General features: G+C 39.5%; 1 protein-coding gene and 1 non-coding gene across 2 annotated transcripts in view; both read left to right on the top strand.

Moving 5' to 3' along the window:
• The window catches only part of BLMH (bleomycin hydrolase), a 45017-nt gene that overhangs the window by 1389 nt on the left and 30601 nt on the right, over window positions 1-13027 (top strand). Inside the window, exons 3-6 of the mRNA XM_032163104.2 lie at window positions 1198-1307; window positions 2748-2889; window positions 3798-3886; window positions 5204-5296. Of these exons, the coding sequence (XP_032018995.1) occupies window positions 1198-1307; window positions 2748-2889; window positions 3798-3886; window positions 5204-5296 (434 nt within the window). The remainder of the gene's footprint in view (window positions 1-1197; window positions 1308-2747; window positions 2890-3797; window positions 3887-5203; window positions 5297-13027) is intronic.
• Window positions 2515-2621, top strand: LOC116475990 (U6 spliceosomal RNA). Its single transcript, XR_004250077.1, has one exon. It is a non-coding gene; the product is annotated as a U6 spliceosomal RNA (small nuclear RNA).

Genomic DNA, 13027 nt, shown 5'->3' on the forward strand with positions numbered 1-13027 from the left:
GAAAGATTGGATATCCAGCGATTTAAATAAGGAGCACATTCTTACAACAAAATTGTACTAAAAGGAATTTTTAGTCTTTCTGTACCTAAAAACGATCTCCCAGTCTATCTATATGGACAGGAAGCACATCAGTGCTTGTTTAGAGTCGGTCAGAACTCACAAAGCACACATTTAACGTGAGTACATTTTATTGTATGTACATTATACCTGAATAAAATTGATTTTTTAAATGTTAAGGAAAAAGCCAAGACCTTACAATAATTAATGTTTTGCTCTAGAAGAAAGTGCTGGGAGTGCTGTGGGCTCTCAGGCTACAGATGATCCAGTTAGTAATGTCACAGTGGTCCTACGTAGTTTAGATTGCAGTGACCCGTTAGGGAACAGGTCAGGTCTTACACATTTTGCAGTGTCACTTTTATATACAAAAGATCCAAATAGCATGTGAGTTGTGTAGTTTATTTTCATGCAGTTTTCACATCACCAGTGCATCCAGATCCCCTCTACTAGAAATATATAGCGTATAGAAGAGAGGTGACATACAGGTAAATCTAAGGTAAAGACGAACTAATAGGCACTAGTGACTTTCAAAAAACACTATAGTTAACTAGAGTTTTCTTCTTGTTACAAAATTATTTTTGTTTAATATAGATTATTTGCAAATACCAAGTGAATATTTTTCCTGTATATTTGTCAAGTCTTTGTGTGTGTAAATATGCATTGATATCTTATACATTGTTCTGTAAGCTACCTATCTTTTTCACTTACCAATATATTATAAACATTTTCATATTAGTAAAAAAGTTATACCCAATACAAGTCAAAGTTTTTCCCTCAGAATTTTCCTTCAGAAAAGAGATAATTTCCCTATATTTAAGACCTTAAAAGACTTTTCTAATGGCGCTCTCAGTTAATTTATTTTGAAGTAGAGTACAACTTGGAGAAGGCATTACTCTGATGAATGGATTCTTTATTTGATATGTGAGAGTGTTTTTGTGTTAAAGATATTAAACCTTTTGCATATATATTGCTAATAATAATTACCACCTTTCTTGTTTTGTTTTTAATCTTTCTGCTCTTTCTGATTTACTCTTTCTGAATTGTCCAGATCTTGTCATGAGTTCATTGGTGGGAAATACAGTTGGAGCAGTGCAGTCTATGTGAACCCTCATAATTTCTTGATGTGCTTTCTTGTTTCAGGGCGATGCTGGATCTTTTCTTGTCTGAATGTTATGAGGCTTCCATTCATGAAAAAATTAAATATTGAAGAATTTGAGTTTAGTCAATCTTACCTGTTTTTTTGGGACAAGGTATGGGACGGATCTGGCAAGATTCTTTTTGTGTCGATACCAGCCTTGGTAGGGACTGCCTCTTCATTTGTTGCTTTTCCAGTTATAGCCTGCCCTTTCATACTAGGTGAAGCACCTTTTATTCTGACTTCCAGAGTATCAAAAGTTGACTCTTTCAAAGGCAGAACTGTTTTTGGTTGGTAGGTGACCATTTTTTGGCAATGAAATAAGTTTACCACTCATCTTACTGCTCGCTTGTCTATTTAAAATTTTAAATTTTATATTCAATATTCAATATATTTCCCTTTTTAGCATCTTTTTAGGTTATTTGTTCTTTTCTAGGACCTAATTTCCCTTCTCAAGAACTTGTCTGAAAAACAGTAAATAATTTTATTTCATTGTTTCTTTATTTTTTTGAGACAGTCTCACCCTGCCACCCAGGCTAGAGGGCTGTGGCACAATCTCAGCTCACTGTAACCTCTGCCTCTCGGGTTCAAGCCATCCTCTCAACTCAGCCTCCCAAGTAGCTGGAATCACAGGCACATGCCACCATGCCCAGCTAATTTTTGTATTTTTAGTAGAGACAGGGCATTTCACCATGTTGGCCAGACTGGTCTTGAACTCCTGACCTCAAGTGATCTGCCTGCCTTGGCCTCCCAAAGTGCTGGGATCACAGGTGTGAGCCACCACTCCTGGCCATATTCCATTTCCTAATCTTCAAAATGTATATTACTGACCTGGTTTGGTGGCTCATGTCTGTAATCCCAGCGCTTTGGGAGGCTGAGGTGAGAGGATTGCTTGAGCCCAGGAATTCGAGACCAGTCTGGACCTGGCGAAACCCTGTCTCTACAAAAAGTACAAAAATTAGCCACGTGTGGTGCACATCTGTCCTCCCAGCTACTCAGGAGGCTGAGGTAGGAGGATTGCTTGAGCCCAGGAGGTTGAGGCTGCAGTGAGATTGCACCACTGCACTCCAGCCTAGGCAACAGAGCATGACCCTGTCTAAAAATAAGTAAATAAAATATATATTACATAGGTGTTCATTAAATGTTCATCGATTAAAGACTTTAAATATCAGGTTTTGTTTTAGCGTTGGAATGTAAACACTGTACACATATACACAATACATTAGGATACATACACAGGTAAAAGAAGAAACTTCAGATATTCTGATGAAGTCAGATACTGATGTTTATTTACCAGTTTTAGTTTAAAAATACTTATTATGGTGCTTGTTTCAGCATCATAAATACCCAAACTGGAGTGATACAGAAAAGATTAGCATGGTCTCCATACAAGGATGACATGCAAATTCATGAAGGGTTCATGTTTTTAAAAAGAAAAAAAAAACTATTATGTTGATTCCATGGTAATTCCAAGACTCCCATTCTGTTGATAATGCCAGTAAAATTATTGACACTTTTTGTCTTTTAATTTTATTTAACTTTCTTTGCTCTTTAGGTTGAACGCTGTTATTTCTTCTTGAATGCTTTTGTGGACACAGCCCAGAGAAAGGAGCCTGAGGATGGGAGGCTGGTGCAGTTTTTGCTTACGAACCCTGCAAATGATGGTGGCCAATGGGATATGCTTGTCAATATTGTTGGTAAAAGTTCTTTCTTTAGTGGAACTGAAACTCAGCATGATTAAGTAAGCCTGTAGTTAGGCATGGGCCAGTTCTTTGGTGGTTGTGTACAGAGTAGAATTGGTCTCCAAGAAGGATATATAGTTATTTCTAAGGACCTTTAGTTCACATTCTCACCTATAAAGTGCCTTCTTAAATGAGGATTAAGGAGAGAGCTACTGTGAAGGATGGGTTGGAAAAGAAAAGGTAGTATTAAGGAGAACTAATTTTCCGTGAAAAAATTGTTTTCTTATCCATTGATGTAATCAGGAAACACATTAAAACTGGAGCTGTGTTAAAATGTCTTCAAAACATCTTTTGGAAAATCTCGTCATGCTGAGCACTTTACAAAAGTATGATGGATACATTTGATCTTGACCACAAGGCTGAGAAGTGACAAAGTATAGTAGATAAAAAGAATAGAATTAATTCTAACACAGACAGATAAATATGCACATTAAAAACCTACTTAGGCTGCGTAAGGTGGCTCAGGCATATAATCCTAGCACTTTGGGAGACCAGGGCAGGAGGATTGCTCAAGCCCAGGAGTTCAGTACCAGCCTGGGTAACATTGTGGGGCCCTGTCTCTACAGAAAATAAAAAAATGAGATGCACATGGTATCATGCACCATAGTTGCCGCTACTCAGGAGGCCAAGCCTGGGAGTTCAAGGCTGCAGTGGGCCAGGATTGTGTCACAGCCCTCCAGCCTGAGTGACAGAGCAAAACTCTGTCAAAAAAAAAACACAAAAAAACCCTGCTTCATAATATGAGGTATAAGATTTTCTGAAGTAAGCCAGGAAAATACCGCCTATTTTTTGAAAGAATCACTATTTTTGCCAGGGTTTCTAATCTTTTACCTTCTTTAACACTAGAGTTTGTTTTCTTTTAGAAAAATATGGTGTTATCCCTAAGAAATGCTTCCCTGAATCTTATACAACAGAGGCAACCAGAAGGATGAATGATATTCTGAATCACAAGGTACAATACATGAAGCAGGGTTAGATTGAGTTTAGTGTGCTTTCCTTAAAACTTATTTTTTAAAAGGGGTTCCTGGGTATCTCAGTGTATACAGTTTGTGTACAAGATAACTGCCAATGTCCATGTTTGTCAAAAGCAATGTAGCTACTTAATAACTTTAAAAATAATTAATATTAAAGGGTTTTTCCTTTTAAAAAACTTCCACTTTTATTTCTGTTGATGTTAATGTTTTCTTAGGGGGATAGTTAGGAAATAAAGTCCCATGTCCAATTAATATTGGCCACAAGCACTCAGGGTGCTGTGTCTCTCACTTGGTTCTAGTGGAGGCAGGCTAGGACTGCTTTATGTGCTAGTAAAACCAAAAAGAATATTCGCAAGATTCCCTTAAAGAGGGTGATGTGTTCTGAGACTTCCCCAGACCACATCAATGTGGTTTATCCACCCACTAAAGATTTGTTGTAGTTATTGAACTGCTTTTTATTTGCTTCAGTTATCTTAATGAATCATTTTGTCTTCTCTACATAACCAGTTTTCCCGAGGAGAATTATAATTCCTACAGGGATGCTGCTTTGCTAGCCAGGCGTGGTTTTTGAGAACTGGGAGTTGCCAGAATCTGCTGTCCTAATCCATGAGGCTAAAATTGGATTTTTCATCTCCCTGGGAGAAGGATTACATTTTAAAATAAACTATAGGTGTGTCTCCCCAACATTAGTAGACTATTTTCCACCCTGGAAACGCTGGGGATTCTTCTCCAAAGGCTAAAAAATCATTAATAGTATGGCATTTGATTCCATTTGAAGTCAGAGCAACATCCTCTTTAGCACTGTGGTTAAATTTCAGACTTACCTTTATCTTGGTGAAAAAATGAAATGAAAAAATGGAAATTTTATTGGGGGCTGGCATAACCATAGTCATAGTCAGCCGGCAGAGAAGGAAAAATGGACAGCTATTGAAATTCTACGAGAGTAACATAGTGGCATAATTATCTTGTCTCCTGCTTTTTCTGAGTGATAGGCATTATGTGATCACATGTTTTCCCCATGCCCAGACACATAAAACATCTTTATGTGATGTTTGCAGAGAAGAAGCAGTTCCATCTAGTATTTTGGAGGAGTAATTTATGCCTTTTCTCCTTATGGAAAGCATTTTTAGCTATGTGTTTAAGTGGACAAGTTGAAGAAAAACACATTTGCCTTTATGAACTCTGTCATGGGTCTGGCCTGAGTTATACTTCAAAATAGAACTTGTGTTGGTCTGTGAGAGTCATTTACAATTGAATTTGGGTAACTTGGAGTGCTGAATAAGTTTCTGTCATAGATGAGAGAATTCTGTATACGACTGCGGAACCTGGTACACAGTGGAGCAACCAAAGGAGAAATCTTGGCCACACAGGACATCATGATGGAGGAGGTAATAACAAAATTTGGATTTTTTGTGACCCTTCTAAAGAACTCTCAGAATATTCCCATCTGTTAAATTAATGATTAGGAAGCTTTAGTCATGGCAACGAATGTTTAATTGAATTGAAAATTACTTATTTTACACTGAAAAAACTGAGCTTAAAACTTACTTTGCCTTTTAGTGTAGGACTTGGACTTAGATTTTCTAATTCCTAGTTTAGTGGTCTGTATAATCATTCTTTTATCATTTCATAAATATTAAATACCTTCTATGAGTTTGGCACTGAGGAAGCAGATGAGAAAGACATAGTCACTGCTCTTAAAGAGCTCAGTCTCTTGGGAAAAAGAAAACACATCTATAATGATAATAACTCCTATGCTAGATGTGTAAAAACTGATTTGTTGGTTGTAGAGGAGGGAGTGACTAGCTCAGTGAGCTGAAGGTTTCATAGGGAAGATAGCTCTTGAAAGAGTAGTCAGAATTTACCAGGTAGATCACAAGACCATTCTAGGCAAAAGGAATTGTATGAACAGCGCCATGAACAAAGATAGAACCTTCAGGGAATCGTGGCTGAAACATGTATGATGGGTAGCAAGTTAAGCTAGAAAGGCAGAGATGTCAGGGATGTTGGATAGATGCCAGAACATTTGGCTTCTTTCTGTAGAAATAAAGACAGGGAGCTATTGATGGTTATATTTGTTAAAATAACGTATGTAAAAACATTTTGGAAAATGTAAAAAGCACTAAAATATGAGGTGGTAATATTATTTATGATCAAGACAGTTAAGAAACTTTATTATTAATACTAATCATGTCCAGAATGAATATGCATAAAACTGAAATTGGTTTGAGGAAAGAATAAATGTTTCCCTTTGTCAGCCAGTGGGCCCTTTATTAGACTTCCTTTCAAGACTGTATGCAGTTAAAATGGCCTACTTTTTTTCACTGCGATGGAAAAGACTAATGCTTCACTCGTGTTTTCCTTTAAATTTTAGAGACGCAGCATAGTGGAGTAGTGGAGTGTGTAATCACTGAAGTCAGGCTGTCTAAGTTCTAGTCTTCTCATTACTTAATAGCCATATATCCTGGGACAAGTTCCTTAAGCTCTAAAGGCTCAGTTCATGTTTAACATATCTAGCCTAGTGCTTGGCACAGTAGCTGTTTCTTAAGTATTTGTTGAGTGGACGAATGCAGAAATTTCATTTACCAAATGCATTTAAATAATCTCATTTTTATCTCTTAAATTCTTACGGAAGAGAGGCATCTTAGTATAGTAGGAAAAAATAGGCTTTGGAGTCAGACATACATGGGTTTAAATTCTGACTCTTTTACTTAACAGTCTGTGATCCTAGGTAAGTTACTTAACCTGTCTGAGATTCAGTTCAGGATCTGAAATATTTTCCTTACTGGATTTTTGGGGAATCAAGGATTAAATGTAAGCATGCAAGGCATAGTGCCTGGCACATAGCAGGAGTTCTGTAAATGTTACTTCTTCCCTTCTTGCTTGGAATGATCTGTCTTGCAGAGGCTAAATCTGCTACATAATTTGCCTTTATTTAGGGTTAGATTAAGATGGTGGGGGCCAGGCACGGTGGCTCATGCCTGCAGTCTCAGCACTTTGGGAGGCCAAGGTTGGCAGATCATAAGGTCAGGAGATCAAGACCATCCTGACCAACATGGTGAAACTCCGTCTCTACTAAAATACAAATAATTAGCTGGTCGTGATGTTGTGCGCCTGTAGTCCCAGCTACTCGGGAGGCTGAGGCAGGGGAATCACTTGAACCCAGGAGGCAGAGCTTGCAGTGAGCCAAGATTGTGCCACTGTACTCCAGCCTGGAGACAGAGTGAGACTCCGTCTCAAAAAAAAAAAAAAAAAAAAAAAATGGAGGTATAGTAGGAATGAAGGTTCTGCGAACAGTTGTGGAAAAGGGCCCAGATAATACTTGCTGTAGATAATAAGCATCCTTTTGGCTTTTGATGGTTGCTTTAATGATCTTTGAACTAATGATGTGTCTTAGATTGATATCCTCATCATTGGTAGAGCATGGTAATTGGCTGGTAAGAGTTAGGGCAGATATGTTTCACATATTTTTTTCCTCCCCTAGTCCTGCCTCAGAGAAATAGTAAGATCCAACTTTACCAAATCCTGAGTAGAATGTTTTATAGGCTTATTTACTTAATGATTCTACCTAAACTATTTACTACAGAATTCTGTGTGTAAGGGTTTTTCTCCCTTAGAGACAGAGTCTCACTTTGTTGCCCAAGCTGGAGTGCAGAGGCGCAGTCATAGCTTACTATAACTTTCAACTCCTGGGCTCAAGTGCTGCTTCAGCCACCCAAGTAGCTGGGACTACAGGTGCATGCCACCATGCCCAGCTCATTTATTAAAAGAATTGTGTAGAGATTCAGTCTCACTATGTTTCCCAGGCTGATCTCCACCACGTGGGCTCAAGCAATCCTCCCACCTCAGCCTCCCAAAGATTGCACGTATTATAAAGTGTGAGCCACCATGCCCGGCCCTGTGTATAAGGTTTTAAAATTTTTACAATCCCCCAAATGACTTCTTTTCATTGAACCTGACTCTTTGGTAATGAAGAGTCTAGCTGCAGTTTTAAAGCCACAAATTAGTACCTATGATTTGTGTAACCTTGTAGGCAAGTCAAAATAATGGCTTAATCAACAGCCATGAAGCTCAGATAGCTTTGAATAAAATGTGTTTATGCTAAAGGCATTCTTACTGAGAAGTGAGGTGCAGGCTGCTTATTGAGATGACAGGCAAGGCAGATCTGTTTTGGAGATGTGTAGTTACCTCTATTGCAATGTTATCTCTGTGTCCATTTTTTGAGCCTGCAGATCCCCTTAAGATTAGATTATTAATGTATTCTCAGCTGGGCGCAGTGGCTCATGCCTATAATCCCAGCACTTTGGGAGGTCAAGGCAGGTGGATCACTTGAGGCCAGGAGTTCAAGACCAGCCTGGCCAACATGGCAAAACCCCGTCTCTACTAAAATACAAAAAAAAATCTGGGCATGGTGGTGCATGCCTGTAATGCCAGCTGCTTGGGCAGCTGAGACACAAGAATCGTCGGAACCCCGCAGGTGGCAGAGACCAAGATTGTGCCACTACACTCCAGCTTGGGTGACAGAGCAAGGCTCTGTCTCAAAAAAAAAAAAACAAAAAAAAACCTGTTAAAAAGCAAAACATAGCCAGGCATGGTGGTAACACTTGTAGTGCCAGATACTTGGGAGGCTAAGGCAGATCACTTGAGTCCAGAAGCCCAGGAGTTCAAGTGCTACCTGGACAACATAGTGAGACCCCATTTCTAAAATCGATCAGTCAATGAAAGACCAAAAACAGTATTTGTCGGTGCCACAAAAAGGGAAAAGAAGCCATTTATGATTGACTTAGGAAATTCTATAGCAGTGGCTCTCAGCTATTAAAAACAATATATAGGCCTAACTTGTCCCAGACCCACAAAGTCAGTTTCTCTAGAATAGAACCTAGTTATCTGTATTTTTATTTTAAAGACATCTTTGATTAAAAAATATATTTTTAACACCAAATATATAAAATGTTCAGATATGGTGGCATATGCTAGCAGGAGGCTGAGGTGGAGGATCACTTGTGCCCAGGAGTTCCAGGCTGCAGTGAGCTATGATTGTCACCACTGCGCTCCAGCTTGAGTGACAGAGCGAGACCCCATCTCAGAAACAAAAAATTTTTCAGGGTATATTTTGGAAGTGAAGCTGTCAGGACTTGCTGATGAATTGGATGTAGAGGACAAGGAAAAGTATTGGGATAACGTCCTGGGATCTTGAAGGGTGAACTTACAGATAGGAAAGAAGGCTTTTTGGCAATTAGGGCAGTGTGAGGGAACCAGTGTGTAGAAAAGGATAGCAGGTGTGAATGAGAGAAGTAATAATTGAAGAAGCAAGGTTTTGGAAGAGGGAAAGAATAGATGTGGTCTTAAGTAGTGCCATCAGACTTTAATGTGCACATGAATCACCTTGGGATCTTGTGAAAATGCAGATTGATCTAGTAGGTGTGGGCTGGGGCCAGATAGTCTGCATTTCTGTTTCTTTCTTTGATATAAACACCTCTAGAAGTAATCTCAAGATCATTATTTAACTATTTGTTATCATCTATATGAGTTCATTCCCTTTAACATCACAGAAGTGCACATACTTTTAAAGTATACCTTTTTATGTCTTTCTGTGCCCGAAAACATATTTAATGCCTCCAGAAGGCATCTGCTTTTCTGCCTGCTTGGGTGTTTTACTTTAAAAAAAAAAAAAAAACAGATCTTTGCCCTTCTTTCATTCCCTACCAGAAAGTAGTAGAGAGCTGACTTCCCTTCTCCTCTTCCTCTGTGAATAAACAGTCACTAAGGTAGGTTCCTTACTCCTTCTCTCCTATAACTGGCTCATTTACCCACGGCACTGAACTGTTTTCAAAGTTGAGCTGTTTTCTGTGACTGCTTTAGTGTTCTCGTGACCATTCTATTCTTTGATCAATAGGTCGTTTTACCTTTGAGACTACTTTCTCCATCAGTAAAACTAAAAAAAGTTGGGGTAGGCTGTGCATGGTGGCTCATGTCTATAATCCCAGTGCCTTGGGAGGCCAAGGCAGGAGAATCACTTGAGCACAGGAACTTGAGACCAGCCTGGCCAACACAGAGAGACCCCATCTCTACAAGAAAATGAAAAATTCAGCTGGATATGGTGGTGCGTGCCTGTAATTCTAGCTACATGGTAGGCTGAGGCAAGAGGATCACTTGAGCCCGGGAGTTCAAGGCTGCAGTGAGCTGTTATTGCACCACTGCACTCCAGCCTGGGTGACAGAGTGACACCCTGTCTCTTTTTTTTTTTTTTTTTTGAGACGGAGTCTCGCTGTGTCGCCCAGGCTGGAGTACAGTGGCGCAGTCTCGGCTCACTACAGGCTCCACCTCCCGGGTTCGTGCCATTCTCCTGCCTCAGCCTCCCTAGTAGCTGGGACTACAGGCGCCTGCCACCGCGCCCGACTAATTTTTGGTATTTTTAGTAGAGACGGGGTTTCACTGTGTTAGGATGGTCTCGATCTCCTGACCTTGTGATCCACCTGCCTTGGCCTCCCAAAGTGCTGGGATTACAAGTGTGAGCCACCGTGCCTGGCCCACCCTGTCTCTTAAAAAAATAAAAAGAAGTTGGGGTAAATGATTGTAGGGCTTTGCATTTTTATACAATAGAAGTAACTAATATTTTTACAGTGCTTTAGACTTTACTGTACTACTTTCTCAAAAACCCAGTATTGCAAATACAAATGAGGACTAAGATTCTGTCTCTTCTGCAGTGGTTTCAAGCACTGAAATCTTCTAGCCTGAACAGTGGAAAGGTAAAATTAGACATAGATAATAAGAACTTAGAATACTAGCATGAGAGTTTGCCCCAATTCAATAGGCAATGAGAAGTCAGGAAGATTTTTAAGTGGAAGAATTATATGAAGTTTTGCTCTCTTTCAAGTAGTTTGGTTGTTATCTTCGAACTACCTTACTGTTCTAACCTCTCCTTCATTCTGTGTCTGCCTGTAGCTGCCTTAAAAAGTGTTTAAGGTTCTCACGCTTCTAAGATTTATGACTGACTCTCAACTGCTGCATCTTCCCTTCTTCCTCTCACTTGATGTCTGTCATGGGCGTGGGAATTAACTAAGGCCCATACCATTTCTCTTTATATTGGGATCTACACATTCTTTCCCCTTATTTCATGTCTCATTCTTTTACCTTTCTCTCCTGATTCCGTTTCTTTTACCATGTTACACTTCAGCAAGTCATTTAAAATAAACAGATCTTTCCACTAGGGAGAGATTTTTTTTTTTTTTTTTTTTTTGAGATGGTATCTTGCTCTGTTGCCCAGGCTGGAGTGCAGTGTTAGGACGATCACAGCTCACTGCAGCCTCAACCTCCCAGGCTCAAGTTATCCTCCCACCTCAGCCTCCTAACATGCTGGGATTACAGGCGTGAGCCACTGCATCTGGCCTAAAAATATTTTTAGAGATCAGTTACAATGGAGCTCCTTTATAAAATGAGACTTGAGAGGTAGAACCCTTCTTTATAATTCACCTTCTTATGAAATATATTTAAACTGGAAATAGGGCTTGGACCTTTCTGGCACCAGCTGCAGTTTTTCTAGTTATAAGTTGCTAGAAAGGAACTATATATAATCCACATTGTTGTAAGTTAGTTTAAGTTCCCTATTTAATTAGCTAATGATATAAAATCTTAATCAGAAGACAAATGGCCCCAAGAGGCAAGTACAGATGCACTCAGTGTAGCTTCCCTTGACATACACCTGCCCCCAGGGTACAAGCGAAGGGTCTCCGTCGATCAAAAAATTTAGCTCAATTTTGGGCAGGCTGCCCTTTATACTCTGGGACTCATAATTTTAGGGGACCTTTCTCAGTAATCTATATTGAAGGGAATAATTAGAAACATTGGCTGCTTCTGTTCTTTTTAAACCAGATTCAGAATTAATAGGATCGCATCGTTATTCATTGGAGGAGTTGAGGAAAAGCAGAATCAGTTGCCAGGTGTCATTGAGCCATATATATCTTTGCCTTCAGCTTTCCAGCATTTTGGAAAGCTCATATTCCAAGTCTACCGCCTTTATCAGATTGGTTCTAAATTTGGTTTGAAATGACAGAAGTGCTCGGGGCTGGATGTGGGGCTGGATGTGGTGGCTCACGCCTATAATCCCAGCACTCTGGGAGGCAGGCAGATCACTTGAGGCCAGGAGTTCAAGACCAGCCTGGCCAACATGGCGAAACCCTGTCTCTACTGAAAATAACAAAAAATTAGCCAGGCATGGTGGTGCATGCCTGTAATCACTGCTACTTGGGAGGCTGAGGCATGAGAAATGCTTGAACCTGGGAGGCAGAGGTTGCAGTGAGCCAAGATCGTGCCACCACATTCCAGCCTGGGTGACAGAGTGAGGCTGTGTCCCCTGCTCCCCCCGCCCCCCCCCCAAAAAAAAGTCGTGTTCGGTAAATATTTCTTAACATATGTGTCTGACACTATTCTAGGCATTGGAGATTGAACAGTGAACAACACGGAAAGGAATACCTGCCTTTGTGTAGTTGATGTTCTAGTAGGGAAAGACAAAGTGTATAAGAAGTATAATATGCCAGAAGTGCAATGGAGAAAAGTAAAGGAGAAAAGATGTGAAGTACTGGGATGGGAAGTCACAAATACATTTCCCTAAATGGGCTAATTGTTGGTTTTAATATTAATTTAATGTGTAATTATATTCTGAGGGATATGGTTGTACTCTTATTTTACTCAATTCTGTATAATCTCTTTGTGTTCACTGTTCAGTATCTTTTTCTCCTGGATGCCAAGTAGATCTTGTGAGAAGCAGGTGACACTCCAGTGTTGCCCACCAGAGAGCAGAGTTGGATATCTAAAGCTCACTGCCCAGGGAATGTTACTTCAGAACTGCAGAGTCTCTTATCAAGAAAATATAGTATCAGAGACCATGGAAATTATTCTTTGGAGTATTTTTTTTTTTTTTTAATGAGAGCTTATTATAATTAACTATTGTTATTTGGCCCAGAGTCAGATATTCCTTCCAAAGTGTTACAGACTGACTTAAATATTAATGACTTTGGATAATTTATAGTCATGGTAAACAAATAGTATAAAACAATGCAACATGTCTCAAGTTACAAAGTTTTACTAGAATCTAAAAGAAAGAAATATCACCCTTATCC

Source organism: Hylobates moloch, unplaced genomic scaffold (assembly GCF_009828535.3).
Source record: "Hylobates moloch isolate HMO894 unplaced genomic scaffold, HMol_V3 SCAFFOLD_10, whole genome shotgun sequence".
NCBI classification, from domain to species: Eukaryota; Metazoa; Chordata; class Mammalia; order Primates; family Hylobatidae; genus Hylobates; species Hylobates moloch.